This window comes from Oncorhynchus clarkii, chromosome 9, assembly GCF_045791955.1.
Source record: "Oncorhynchus clarkii lewisi isolate Uvic-CL-2024 chromosome 9, UVic_Ocla_1.0, whole genome shotgun sequence".
NCBI lineage: Eukaryota > Metazoa > Chordata > Actinopteri > Salmoniformes > Salmonidae > Oncorhynchus > Oncorhynchus clarkii.
Genome location: NC_092155.1, coordinates 33552119 through 33568010, shown reverse-complemented (window position 1 = coordinate 33568010; position 15892 = coordinate 33552119). Strand labels below are relative to the sequence as shown.

At 41.9% G+C, this 15892-nt stretch overlaps 1 protein-coding gene across 1 annotated transcript in view; it reads left to right on the top strand.

Moving 5' to 3' along the window:
- LOC139416221 (collagen alpha-1(XXV) chain-like) overlaps nt 1-15892 on the top strand; it is a 103382-nt gene that overhangs the window by 78230 nt on the left and 9260 nt on the right. The window contains exon 8 of the mRNA XM_071164631.1: nt 7598-7642. Coding sequence (XP_071020732.1) covers nt 7598-7642 — 45 coding nt within the window. The remainder of the gene's footprint in view (nt 1-7597; nt 7643-15892) is intronic.

Here is a 15892-nt window from a genome sequence, read left to right as displayed (position 1 = left end):
CATGGTTTTAAATAAGAGAAACTAAACATGAACACAATTACAAAACAACAAACGTGGCAAAACCTGAAACAGTCCTATCTGGTGCAGAGAACACAAAGACAGGAAACAACCACCCACAAACCCCAACACAAAACAAGCTACCTAAATATGGTTCCCAATCAGAGACAATGACTAACACCTGACTCTGATTGACAACCATATTGGGCCATACATAGAAACGGACAAACTAGACACACAACATAGAAGGCCCACCCAGTTCACGTCCTGACCAACACTAAAACAAGGAAAACATAAAAGAACTATGGTCAGAATGTGACATCTTGTAAAGATGAGGTTAAGTCAAATTAAATCAAATCAAATGTATTTATATAGCCCTTCTTATATCAGCTGATACCACAAAGTGCTGTACAGAAACCCAGCCTAAAACCCCAAACAGCAAGCAATGCAGGTGTAGAAGCACAGTGGCTAGGAAAAACTCCCTATAAAGGCCAAAACCTAGGAAGAACCTAGAGAGGTACCAGGCTATGAGGGGTGGCCAGTCCTCTTCTGGCTGTGCCGGGTGGAGATTATAACAGAACATGGCCAAGATGTTCAAATGTTCATAAATGACCAACATGGTCAAATAATAATAATCACAGGTCAGCACCTCAGGAGTAAATGTCAATTGGCTTTTCATAGCCGATCATTGAGAGTATCTCTACCGCTCCTGCTGTCTCTAGAGAGTTGAAAACACCAGGTCTGGGACAGGTAGCACGTCCGGTGAATAGGTCAGGGTTCCATAACCGCAGGCAGAACAGTTGAAACTGGAGCAGCAGCATGGCCATGTGGACTGGGGACAGCAAGGAGTCATCATGCCAGGTTAGTCCTGAGGCATGGTCCTAGGGCTCAGGTCCTAGGACCATGAGAAAAAGAGAATTAGAGAGAGAGCATACTTAAATTCACACAGGACACCGGATAAGACAAGAGAAATACTCCAGATATAACAGACTGACCCTAGCCCCCCGACACATAAACTACATCAGCATAAATACTGGAGACTGAGACAGGAGGAGTCAGGAGACACTGTGGCCCCATTCGATGATACCCCCGGACAGGGCCAAACAGGCAGGATATAACCCCACCCACTTTGCCAAAGCACAGGCCCCACACCACTAGAGGGTTATCTTCAAACACCAATTTACAAGTGTATTGCCTGCCTTGTGAGTGGGAGGAGACTGGGAAAGGTCAAACGAGGCAAGGAGGGAAAAGAAAGTGTTGGAAATAAATTAATCGAAGGCAGATGTCGGGAGGTTGAAGTCGCCAAGTATGAAGAGCCATCGTCAGGAAATTAGTTTATCAAGGTTAAGCTCATTGAGGAACTCTAAGGGGACCTTTTGGGTGATAGATGACAACATTCTTAAACTTGAGTGACATTATGCAATTCAAATGAGGAGATGGACAGGTGAGTGAGGGAGAAAAGAGAAAATGTCCACTTAGGAGAAATTAGTACCCCTGTGCCAGCACCTCAAGGGGGTATCTAAGGCAGAGGAGGCTGGTGGGAGGAGCTATATGAGGACAGGCTCATAGCAATGGCTGGAATGGAATTAATGGGATGGAGTCAAACATGTGGTTTGCATTTTTGTGTTTGATACAATTCCATTCTAGCCATTACAACGAGCCCGTCCTCCCACCAGCCTACTCTGATCTAAGGAGGGACCAGAATTTAACCCCAGATACGATCTGGGACTGCCTGCCATAATTTTCCTTAACTCAACATTCCCACAGCCTTTGTGTGTTTAACACCAGCTGCATTCTTTTCCAATGGGGTGAAATGGGAGAGCGAGGTGAAAAGGTAAAGACTTGATTTTAATTGTCAAACTTCATGTTCAACCCACCCCTCTATGCAAAATTATATTTAGTTTCTTGGGGATATAAATTGGGGATATAAAATATATTATGTAATAATGTTATATGATCTTGTGTCAACAGTTTTGTTATATTGGTCTCAAGGGTTTTTAATCGTGCATGGATGTCAATTGGAGATCTGCACCGGCCGAAACTCTTCCGTTTGTCATTCTACCTGCTAGTTAATTGCACTTCCTGGGGTCCCAGGTCTGAATTAGTCCCTGATTAGAAGGAGAGAATGAAAACCAGGAACCTAGGATGGAAACCTGGAACCAGGATTGGCCAGCCCTGGTTTAGAGTAACAGTTAACTTAGTTTAGAGTAACAGTGAACTAAACCATCCTTTGTAGTTTAGCGTAACAGTTACCTTGATTTTCCTACTTTACACTGTAGCATTATATAAGTCATGAACAGGCGTAATAACTTGACATGGTCATGACTGCCATTAAACTTACCTACAGTAATTGACTCAAAGTAAAGATAATCATGATTAGTGTTAAACTGCTCCATTCAATTGGAAGGCAGGTAGCCTAGTAAACAAAAGGTCATTGGTTTGAATAGCAGAGCAGATTAGGTTAAGAATCTGGCGATGTACCCTTGAACAAGGAACCTAACCCTAATTGCTCTTGTAAGTCACTCTGGATAAGAATGTCTACTAAATGACTAAAACATGTTTTAAAATTTGCAGTGTTGTCATTTGTAATTGACCGCCTCGATTCAGTCTTATGTAAAAAAATATATATATGAAATTGTGTTTTTTAGATTGGTTAAAAGTAGAGACAGAGCTAGAAAATTGTGTATCATGCATTGCAGTTGAGAAACAATGGGAAAGTCATTCTGCTTTGAAAGTTGATAAACACTTTTGAGAAAATGGCCATTGAATGTTTTGGTTCACCTACTGGAGAGGTCTTCTTTGTCTACACCCATTCATCATCATTTAGCCTTAGCCCCACCCATCTCTTTTAGGATTCACATGTGAGGCCATGTGCTAAACAGAGTGAGTAGCTAAGCAAAGATTTCAAGAATAAAAGTGGTAAAGGTAATAGACTACAATAAGGAAAAAAATGTATCTAGTCCTTGGCCTACATCGTAATCTGACTTTGGTGCAGGTTATGTTATTCTTCACATTTTTTGTATCTGGTAAACACACACTATATCAAATTAAAATCTACATTTATTTGTCACATGCACAGGATACAGAAGATGTAAACGGTACGGTGAAATGCTTACTTGCATAGTAGCGATATCAAAAACAGAAAGTGTTCACATTTCTTTAAGTACAATTTTACAATTATTAGATGATTCTTACCTGACACACTTGTCTAAATTGATGGATCATGTGAAGGAAATTCTATAACCACCCCCAGCCACATAAGTGGATTGGTCACTGTTGTCTAGACATGTACACATGTTCATGAAATACAGGAGAGGGCCGTAATCACCACCAGACACACCTGGCTAACTTGATGGGTCATGTAATCATCTGTCTAAGTGGAGTCTTTTGTTTAGACAAAAGCTAGCTAAACAATGTACCGGGCATAATCCCAACTCATACTACTACCAATACAAACATTGTCATAGCTGTATTATTAATCTGCAGGTAGCTAAATAGCTAACCAACTAGGTTCAATGTTAGCAAGCTAACATTAGGCTGTAACTATTAAGGCAAATTGATTTTTGATTGAAATAATATTACTACACAAATTATACATGTGATGTTAGCCAGCAAGCTAATGTTTGCTAGCTAGCTAACAGTACATTTTAAATTGCACTTTCTGACACAATAAAAAATGTATAATATCTGAAAATGTAAATAGACTCTTATCCATATATATGAATGAATGGCAGACTGGAACCATTTAACTCCATTTTGTTTGTAGCTACATCTTCTTTGCTAGTGTTGTGTCTAGTCACTCCGTGTAACGGTTTTCTTTAGGTGAAGTAGAGTCGGACCAAAATGCAGCGTGGTGGTTATTCATGTTTTTTAATGAAGAAAACTATACATGAATAAACTAACAAAAAACAACAAACGTGAGAAAACCTAAACAGCCTATCTGGTGAACAAACAAACACAGAGACAGGAACAATCACCCACAAACACACAGTGAAACCCAGGCTACCTAAATATGGTTCCCAATCAGAGACAATGACTAACACCTGCCTCTGATTGAGAACCATATCAGGCCAAACATAGAAATAGACAAACCAGACACACAACATAGAATGCCCACCCAGCTCACGTCCTGACCAACACTAAAACAAGGAAAACACACACGAACGATGGTCAGAACGTGACAGTACCCCCCCTCCAAGGTGCGGACTCCGGACGCACAACCTAAACCTATAGGGGAGGGTGTGGGTGGGCATCTGTCCGCGGTGGCGGCTCTGGCGCTGGACGTGGACCCCACTCCATAATAGTCTTAGTCCACCTCCTTAGCGTCCCTAGATAGGCGACCCTCGCCGCCGACCTTGGCCTAGTAGTCTTCACCAAGGGCCCCACTGGACTGAGGGGCAGCTCGGGACTGAGGTAGCTCGGGACTGAGGGGTAGCTCAGGACTGAAGGGTAGCTCGGGACTGAGAGGTAGCTCGGGACTGAGGGGTAGCTCGGGACTGAGAGGAAGCTCAGCACTGAGAGGACGCTCAGGCAGGTAGTTGGCTCTGGCAGATCCCGGCTGACTGGCAGTTCTGGCAGATCCTGGCTGACTGGCAGTTCTGGCAGATCCCGGCTGACTGGCGGATCCTGGCTGACTGGCGGATCTGGAAGATCCTGGCTGAATGGCGGATCCTGGCTGAATAGCGGATCCAGGCTGACTGGCGGATCTGGAAGATCCTGGCTGACTGGCAGCTCTGGCTGCTCCATGCTGACTGGCAGCTCTGGCTGCTCCATGCTGACTGGCAGCTCTGGCTGCTCCATGCTGACTGGCTGCTCTGGCTGCTCCATGCTGACTGGCTGCTCCATGCTGACTGCCGGCTCTGGCTGCTCCATGCTGACTGCCGGCTCTGGCTGCTCCATGCTGACTGGCGGCTCTGGCTGCTCCATGCTGACTGGCGGCTCTGGCTGCTCCATGCTGACTGGCGGCTCTGGCTGCTCCATGCTGACTGACGGCTCTGGATGCTCCATGCTGACTGGCGGCTCTGGCTGCTCCATGCTGACTGGCGGCCCTGGCTGCTCCATGCTGACTGGCGGCCCTGGCTGCTCCATGCTGACTGGCGGCTCTGGCTGCTCCATGCTGACTGGCGGATCTGGCTGCTCCATGCTGACTGGCGGCTCTGGCTGCTCCATACAGACTGGCAGCTCTGGCGGCTCCTTGCAGACTGGCAGCTCTGGCGGCATCCTGCAGATTGGCAGCTCCTTGCAGACTGGCAGCTCCTTGCAGACTGGCAGCTCTATGCAGACTGGAGACTCCGGCAGCGCTGTAGAGACGGAAGGCTCTGGCAGCGCTAAACAGGCGGGAGACTCCGGCAGCGCTGGAGAGGAGGAAAGCTCCAACTGCGCTGAACAGGCGGGAGACTCCGGCAGCGCTGTAGAGGAGGAAGGCTCTGGCAGCGCTAGATAGGCGGGAGACTCCGGCAGCGCTGGAGAGGAGGAAGGCTCTGGCAGCGTTGGACAGGCGAGGCGCACTGTAGGCCTGATGCGTGGTGCTGGCACTGGTGGTACTGGGCCGAGAACACGCACAGGAAGCCTGGTGCGGGGAGCTGCCACCGGAGGGCTGGTGCGTGGAGGTGGTACTGGGTAGACCGGACCGTGCAGGCGCACTGGAGCTCTTGAGCATCTTGCGCAGGTCTCCTACCTGGCGTAGCCATACTCCCTGTGAGCCCCCCCAATAAATTTTTGGGGCTGACTCTCGGGCTTCCTTCCGCGCCGCCGTGCTTGCTTCGCCAACTCCATTCTCCGATAACCTTCCGCGCACTGCTCCATCGAATCCCAGGCGGGCTCCGGCACTCTCCCTGGGTCGACCGCCCACCTGTCTATCTCCTCCCAAGTAGTATACTCCATACTCTTGCTGTCCATAACGTCCTCCCATGTCCATTCCTCTTTACGCTGCTCCTGCTGCCTTTCACCACGCCGCTTGGTCCTGTTGTGGTGGGTGATTCTGTAACGGTTTTCTTTAGGTGAAGTAGAGTCGGACCAAAATGCAGCGTGGTGGTTATTCATGTTTTTTAATGAAGAAAACTATACATGAATAAACTAACAAAAAACAACAAACGTGAGAAAACCTAAACAGCCTATCTGGTGAACAAACAAACACAGAGACAGGAACAATCACCCACAAACACACAGTGAAACCCAGGCTACCTAAATATGGTTCCCAATCAGAGACAAAGACTAACACCTGCCTCTGATTGAGAACCATATCAGGCCAAACATAAAAATAGACAAACCAGACACACAACATAGAATGCCCACCCAGCTCACGTCCTGACCAACACTAAAACAAGGAAAACACACACGAACGATGGTCAGAACGTGACACTCCGGTTCACACTGACCGTAGCTTGTGCAGAAAGTAGCCCATCACTTTTTCCAACTGATCTGTTGATAGCGCCTGCTAAATTCAGGGCATCAATGTTGTTGAGAAAAGTTACAAAACTGTTGTAGTTCTCGACGGCTAACGTTATATCTTTCAAAAACAGCACATACTGAGTAGCTCATGTTATAGATAGAAGCATGCTACATGGCAGACCATTCCAAACTCATCTCCTGGCATGTTCAGCCCATCCATTATCTCAGCCAATCATGGCTAGTGGGAAGGTTCCTGACTTTTTCTGTGACTAGACTCGTAATTGTATTTGTATTTACAGATGGAATACAAGTTCTCATTAAATCACATGAAATTTCACATTTTCCAAAAGGCATTTCTGCCCCCCCAAAAAATAAATAAATATGTTAACGTTCAAATGCTTCTCCTGACGTGCAACATATGTCTAGTTTCCTGAAACAAGTCACATTTAATAGAAACAGGTTCAATTGAATCACTTTATATCTAAACTCAAGACAAAATTGTGATGTTAGAACCAAACCGTTTTCAGACGGCATGTCCCAAATCCCTCGAAGTTTCCAAACATCAGCAGAGTCAATTATGTTGAGTCATAGGACCAAGTTTGTTGCAAGGTCTTGGTGGAACCTAATCAGCCAAGATTTGGAGGCTATGCAGTGGTGATGCTGGGCAAACAAAAGTCCCAGCTCCCTCCCAGTCTAATGATTTGCTATCATTGGCTGGGTGCGAGAAGGAGGTGAAAACTCTCAACCCGTCCCCTGGGCCAGGGAGGTAGGTGGGGATGTGGTTACTCGTCAGCTCATTGGCACCATCACCCCAATCACAGAGAAGGCCTTATTTACAGTAGCATGCCCAAAGGGACGTGGCCCCTGCTCACTACCTCTCATCAAAGTGGTACCCTTAGGTCAGGGGCAATCTGTTCAATGCTCTTGAATTTGTCAACAGTTATGATGTTTCTCATGCTAGTCGAAACTATGGATGAGACTACAGAAACCAAGATGTGAAATCAGCACCAAGGCTCAGTGTGTTACTGAGCCTTGCCTGGTGTCAACTGCCATTTGTTAACAGCTACTATGTACTAGAACATGTGTTCTAGTCTGAATAGCCACAATTATTCTATTTAATTTTCAATGTTCTTATCTGTTTGTAAATTATGAATAAGCCATTTCAAGATACTTGGTAAATATAATTGCTTGTCTGCTGTTTTGCACACAGGGTGACATGGGAGAAGATGGGCAAAAAGGTGAAGTCGGGGAGAAGGTATGTAAATTCAGCTTCACCTTCCTTCCTTTGTGTTTACTCCTGAAACTTGATAGAGAGAGAGCCTGGCTCTAGAAAGGAGCAACATCTTAATGTGAGCCATTTGTGAAACAGTAGAAAGGAGCTGAAGTAGCTAGTGAAAGCAGAAGCCAAGAAAATAAGGCAGGCATCATTAACACTTAACACTCTTTCTTTGCGTGTAAGTGGTCCTTATTGTTGCACTTCGGTTATTCTACATTTCCTGGTTGGATGCTTTTTGAGTTAATATGGGACCATTTAACATTAAGACAGTTCATCTAGTTATGCTCCATTCCAACAATAAAGGGGCAGGTCTTTGTAAGACGCTTTGTGTCAAACCAGCCCACTGGTTTTCCCATGCCTTTCAAAAACAAGGCATATTTTTCACTCAAACCGTTCGTTTCACACAGTAATCATGATTTTCCTAATTTTTGTATTTGTCCCAGATTAGTTTACCGTTGAACAATTCTATGGGAAACATGGTAATACTTTAGAATACTGTTCAGTAATAAACCATTGATAAGGCATTTAGAAACATTTTGCTCACTATTTATTAATGTAAGTAAGTTACTTATTCACACATTTTTAAACAACTTGATGAAGGACCTTATAAACCATTTACTAATCTTTAGTAAAGTATTGTTGCAGTCTCTAATTTTAGGGATATTTATACTTTATAAATGTTTTGAGGGACCAGTGTAGTTCCTAATGAAAATATGGACATTCCAGCAGTACTTATAGGTCTCAAAATGACCTAGAACATATCAGTGGTTACAAAATAACTACATAATACAGAGGATGTTTAAGGAAATATATAAAAAAAATGGCATTCAAAGACAGTCACATTGTAGTATTGTGTGTGGAATGCAGTCACTGCTTACAAAGGTCAGAAAACAAACATCTAAAAACATAATTTCGCGTGTATTTAACACACAATTATGTTGTTGTGTGTATATTATATTATATTATGTGTGTATTTAACACTATTTTATGATTAGTGAGGTTTGCAGTTCAGCAGATGCTCTTATCTAAAGCAACTTACAGTATTGAGAGCAGATATTTTTTTAGTTGTTCTTCTTGGGAATCAAACCCACAACCCTGGCATTGCAAGTGCCATGCTCTACCAACTGAGCCACATGGGACCATTAGAAAAACATGACAACATTAGAAAAACATTTGCACTACAACACTTCCTCACATCCTTTTTACAGTTTTTGTGATTGAAATGTTGTATATACAATATTTCCTTAAAGCCTGCCTTCGTAGCACCTAATTTATCACGTGATGTACATAACAAAAAGGTACAGGTATAGGCGGTGCTCCACATTAAATGGCACAACTGAGAGGGTGGGCTTGTCTTCTATTTTGTATTTGTTTTTATTACGGATACCCATTAGCTGCTGCCAAGGCAACAGCTACTCTTCCTGGGGTCCAGCAAAATTAAGGCAGTTATACCATTTTTTTAAATACAATACATTCACAGCGGATTTCACAACACATTAAGAATGTGTGTGTATAGTGTATATGTAATCGTGTGTTTGTATGCAGAAGTTTGTGTTGCTTCACAGTCCCCGCTGTTCCATAAGGTGTATTTTTATCTGTTTTTGAAATATTTTTCTGCTTGCATGAGTTACTTGATGTGGAATAGAGTTATATGCCAGTAGTTCAAACAGCTTGGTGCATTCAATCTCGGGCTGTATCACAACCGGCCGTGATTGAGAGTCCCATAGGGCTGCGCACAATTGTCCCAGAGCCATCTGGGATAGGGTTTGGCCAGGGTAGGCCGTCTTTGTAAATAAGAATTTGTTCGTAGCTGGCTTGCCTAGTTAAATAAAGGTTAAATAAGCTAAAATATCAGAAAAAAATCGTAAATAGTAAAGGCCAGTATCAACTTATTTTCATAAATAAAGGGAATAAATAATCTCAAATGACAGTGGTCAAATGACTTGCGTGCAGAAGCAAACACCAACAAGCTTCAAATTTGCATTGAGCATAGAAATTGCACTCTACAAATGAAATATCATCATTATTACTATTATTTTTTATAATAAAGAGATACAAATACAAGTGTAAAAGCTTAATTACATGAAGGAAAATCAGTGGGAATATAGCCAGAATTTAAACAAAAGAAAGGAGAATGTAATATATTTTAAATTAAATTAAAAAAATACATTGCGATGAAGCCGCCCCCGTGTGTGGATGCTATTTATTAAACATGTTGACATTTCTTACAGTGTCTATTGGGAAATATTCATTTTTTTGATGATTGGAGAAAGAAAACAAGTAGGCAGCCAGCATGGTGTAATTGTCACGATCTGACCTTTATTCCTTTGTTTTTTCTTTATTTAGTATGGTCAGGGCGTGAGTTGGGGTGGGCAGTCTGTTAGTTTTTCTATATTTTCTATTTCTGTGTTTGGCCTGATATGGTTCTCAATCAGAGGCTATCGTCTATCGTTGTCCCTGATTGAGAACCATATTTAGGTAGCCTGTTTTCCTTTGTGTTTTGTGGGTGGTTATTTTCAGTCTTTGTGTGTCTGCACCAGGTAGAACTGTTTCGGTTGTCACTTTGTTGTTTTGTATTTTTGAAGTGTTCAGTTTCTTATTAAAAAGATGAACACTAACCACGCTGCGCTTTGGTCCTCTCCTTCTTCCACCGACAACAACCCTTACAGTAATATACTTGTGGGAACTATTTACAGAAAATATATTCAAAATAATACATATAGGAGCAAATCAGCCTGAATATCAGGACGCACAACTGCAACGCGTTTCGACTAGTAATTCATACTCACATTGCATCTAAAACTGTTCTTTAAAAATTGCAACCCTCTCTCCACACAAGTGTGTTTAGGGCTCCATCTATTTTCATCCCAACTGGGCCTATTGACCCAGCTGTGGATACGTACTACAGACTGGTGCGTAAAGACATATCCAAGCTAGAGGCCTATGTCAGAAATAACTTGACCTGCGCTGAGAAACAAGCCCTTAAATCTCCAGAATTGCACCTCTATAGTAATCCGCTGTTATTGTACAAGACTACACTGTCTATAAAACTGAAATACTCATGAAACTGAATGATCAGATGTTTTTTAAAAGACTCACTACAAACCACACAAAACAGCTTTTGGCTGTAATGAACAGACCGTCACCGAGGGCATGCACAATGGTGATATCACCAAAAGCAAAGACAGATTATTGGTGCGTAAAAACAGCTCCACGCCGGTTATCTGCAGTCCCATAAAATACTGTTTATCTACATCCCCAAAGGGACAGGACAAATCTTCTTTGCCACATCAGACCAGGTTTTGCAGAAGGCATAAAGATCTCTGCTCAACTTCAAATGCCCTGATTGCTAAATATGCTCTTATGTACTATGACACTTTTCTTTACCACAATTAGACATTAATTCAACTTCTTCCCGCTAATAAAAACAGCTCCACACAACATTATTGTTCAAATAATCCATGCACTCCTGACATTTTTTTGCCCAGTAGGTGGCTTTTGACTCCTGGTCGTGTGAAGTTTTTGAAATAGCCTAATCAGCCTGCGACAGCCTGTGCAGAATATTAATGTAGTAATCGTTTATTATTATTATTATTATTACTGCTACTAATGTATGAGGCTGTAAAACAGCCAAAGCAAGTTGTTCCCTGCAATGCCAGGATTTGTTTTGCAACCCATCCATCAAATCCATCCATTACACACAGGTCTCCATCTCAAGCGCTCCTTCTCGAGGATGCTTTAAAATAAAGTTTTTTTGCTTTGCCTTATCAAGTTAATAGGTTGTTGTCTTCGGTGTATTAAAAATCTGATTGCTTCTTTATGTTTCCCTCTGGCTGGTACTTCAGAATGTCCATGGCCAAGAAGAACGTGTTCAAACATTAATTCGTTGCTTGTGCTGTTGGACTACTAAATAGTATCTGTATATGCACTATCTATATTACCAGTGCAGTTGGGGCAGCGGTCAAATGTGAGTGAATGCAAAATCAAATCAAATTAAATTGCATTAGACACATTTCATAAATAACAGGTCTAGACTCACAGTGAAATGCTTACTTACGGGCCCTTCCCAACAATACAGAGAGAAATAAAATAAAGAAATAGTAGAGAAAAAGTAAAACACGTAATAATAAAAATACACAAGGAGTCACAATAACTTGGCTATTTACAAGCGATACCATTACCAAGTTGATGTGCAGGAGTACGGGGTAATTGAGGTAGATATGTACATACAGTGCATTTGGGAAGTATTGAGACCCCTTGATTTTTTCCACATTTTGTTACGTTACAGCCTTATTCTAAAAATGGTTTAAATGTTTTTTCCCTCTTCAATCTACACACAATATCCCACAATGACAAAGTAAAAACAGCTTTTTTAGAAATGTTGGCAAATGTATTTAAAAACTAAAAAATGAATATCACATTTACATAAGTATTCAGATCCTTTACTCAGTACTTTGTTGAATCACCATTGGCAGAGATTACAGCCTTACGTTTTCTTGGGTAAGACGCTACAAGCATGGCACACCTGTATTTGGGGAGTTTCTCCCATTATTTTTGCAGATCCTCTCAAGCTCTGTCAGTTTAGATGGGGAGCGTTGCTGCACAGCTATTTTCAGGTCTCTCCAGAGATGTTAGATCGGGTTCAAGTCCGGGCTCTGGCTGGGCCACTGAAAGACATTCAGTGGATTGTCCCAAAGCCACTATTGCGTTGTCTTGGCTGTGTGCTTTTATTTTTTATTTAACCTTTATTTATACGGGTTTTTCTCAGAGACCTGGTCCAACAGCAGCAGGGGTAACAAAGTTTCAGACAAAACAACTTACATACACTAACACAACACTGAACAAAACTAAAGACACACATAGAAAACAACAATTGCATATTACGTAAGAAACACTAATGTCATAACTAAAAAACAGCTGTCCTGAAGACAATTACACTCTTCTATGATATTTGCATCAATCGTGTGTTTGCTTCTTTATGTTTCTCTCTGGCTGGCAATTCAGAATGCCCATGGCCAAGAAGAACGTGTTCAAACATTAATTCGTTGCTTGTGCTGTTGGACTACTAAATTGTATTGGTATATGCACTTATCTATATTAACAGTGCAGTTGGGGCAGCGGTCAATTGTGAGTGAATGCAAAATCAAATCAAATCGCATTAGACACCTACTTCATAAATAACAGGTCTAGAATAACAGTGAAATGCAACAACCTATTAACTTGATAAGGCTTACGGGCCCTTCCCAACAATGCAGAGAGAAATAAAATAGAGAAATAGTAGAAATAGTAGAAAAGTAAAACACGTAATAATAAATACACCAGGAGTCACAATAACTTGGCCATTTACAAGTGATACCATTACCAGGTTGATGTGCAGGAGTACGAGGTAATTGAGGTAGATATGTACATACAGTGCATTTGGAAAGTATTGAGACCCCTTGACTTTTTCCACATTTCATTACAGCCTTATTCTAAAAATGGATTAAATGTGTTTTTCCTCATCAATCTACACACAATACCCCACAATGACAAAGTAAAGTTTTTAGAAATGTTTGCAAATGTATTTAAAAATTGTTTTTTAAATATTACATTTACATAAGTATTCAGACCCTTAACTCAGTACTTTGTTGAAGCATGTCAGCGTGCATGCCTTCGGCCCGCCACAGGAGCCGCTTGAGAGCAATGGGACAAGGACATCACGGCCGGCCAAACCCTCCACTAACCCGGACAATGCTGGGACAATTGTGTGCCGCTTCATGGGTCTCCAGGTCGCGGCCGGCTGCGACAGACCCTGGGCTCGAATCCGAAATATATAATATAACTGCTTTCAGTTTTTGGGTCATAGCCACATCCGCCATACCAGACCGTATTGCTTTAGCCCACATAGCATTTCATTCCCTTATGATTTTAGTCAGTTCATTAGTAAACCAAGGGTTCACTCTGCCCATAATCCTGAAAAATGTTAAAGGGCATTGCCTATTGGATACATCCTGGAATGCGTTGTGGAAGTAAGAAAAGGCTGGTTCAACATCCGGGACTAATTAAATTCTATTCCATTCAATACATCATGCAAAAATAAAAATAAAACTTTCGTATCAAACTGCTTACAGTTTCTTTTCTTAATGACACGTGGATATCGCTTAGGAATTTTACCATCTCCCACACAGGTAAAAGCACAGTGATCACTAATGTAATTTGCAAAAATACCAGAAGCATTAAAATGATGAGGAGTATTGGTTAAGATCAAATCAAAGAGGATTTCAGAGGATACTTTACATTCAACCTAGTTACACTGTTGACAATCGGAGTGAGATTATAGGTACTGCATAGAATTTTTAGTTGATCAGAGATAATGTTAACCAGTCCTGATACAGATCACACATCAAGACAAACTCAGGATTGACATGCTGTGATAACAATTTGAAAATACATTCCGAAGAGCCAGCAGTAGCAGATGGTCTACAACAACAAGATACAATAATATTTAAAGATGAGCTGAGGTTTAGGTTCGAAGACAGATATTCAAATTGCTTAGGTTTAGTAAGCAAAGTCATAACAACCGCCAAGAACTTGTCTTTTTTACATGTACAGCAACACCACCACTCTTAGAGTTACGATCTGCGCAAAACACATTGGAACCATTTATGCCAATATTTCTGTCTGTAGAATATTTTTTGACGTAGGTTTCAGAAGGCATAAACACGTCAGGGTCTGCAGTTTTTATCCATATATTCAGAAAATCAAGCTTCGGAGGAAGACTTCTTACATTCATATGCAGAAACTTCATGCCACTCTGCTACTACTTAATTCGGCAGGTGTAAAAATGTCAGGACCTGGGTTAGATTGCACATTTCCAGACGGTGGAAGCAGCAAGATAATGGCAAGTCTAGGTCAGGGTTACAACATTTGGATTTAGAGACAGCACTTGAACAACAATCCACAGTCACCAGAGTCTTTAACACCTCATATAACAGGAGAAGTGTAAAATCCAGAGACATGGTTAAGTTCCAAGAGAACAGTCCTGACATGTAAGCACAAGAGTCTGATTTCTCCCATGTTGTTTGGGAGAAATGTGCATAGTTCTCGCGTGCATTTACAGAGCAAGCTTGTGGTTTCTCCCAAAATACGAGGGAGAAACAGTCATATTTCCTCATTCACAGAGCAACGGGCTCCAAAAGTATCTCCAACACTGTAAAAGCCAGGTAGATAACAGCAAAATTAGCAACATCAGCATGTTTGTTTATTGCCCTATCAATTAACACAGCACTAAGCACATAGAAAGTGAAAAGATATGTAGCCCTCATATTAAATGAGCTACGACTTCAAATAAAAAAGTTCCTAAATAATAAAACATAGCACCAATCACTAATCAAATATTTACTCTGAGCTGCGCTTCGGTAGGTTGGTCGTAGATGCTGGCCGTGTTGCCCAACAGAGATCTTGCTGTCCTCGGAAGAATGTCTCTGGTGGTAAATGGTATACGTTGTAGTATTGTCGTTGTGTGTTAGACTGGATACGTCGTCCGTCCTTTTCTAGTCCATGTTTACAGTGGCTGCTGCTGACTCAACGGCTATCACTTCTGTAGTGAATAAGAGTTCAAAGTTCATACCATTCGCAACCAAAGCTCACCCTGAGGTTGGCTTAGTTCTGTAGTTATTATGTGAATCCTTCTGACACCGGACCGTCGCCCTAATGTACCCGGAACAGAAAGTTATTCGCCTTTTAACGCAGAGGCTGCAGGCCTCGCGTACTCGGAACAGAAGGTTACATTTTCGTCAAGGGCTTATATAGTGGAGGGAGAGAGGGTGTGTTTCATAGTTTATAACCAATGTCTCTTCACAGGGGCGGGCCACCGATTGAGCAGTGCTCTAACCTTATGAAGACCCAATTCTCTCATTTGGAAGCTAAAATTACATTTAATCTTTTCACAGTGTCATATTTAAACATTTCAATTGCACAAAAATTCCATGTGAATCTGATAACTAGAATGTGTAGACTTTCCCAGATACAGTTTGTCGTCCTGTCATCAGTCATAATGTCTCAGATGACAACCGAACTGACATCATATTCATTAACTTCTTGATGCTACCAATCCCTGTAGCGGGATAATTTTAGTCTGCAACCGCTGAATAGCATAGCGCAACAGTCAAATAATATTACTAGAAAATATTCATATTCATGAAATCACAAGTGCAATATTTTGAAACACAGCTTAGCCTTTTGTTAATC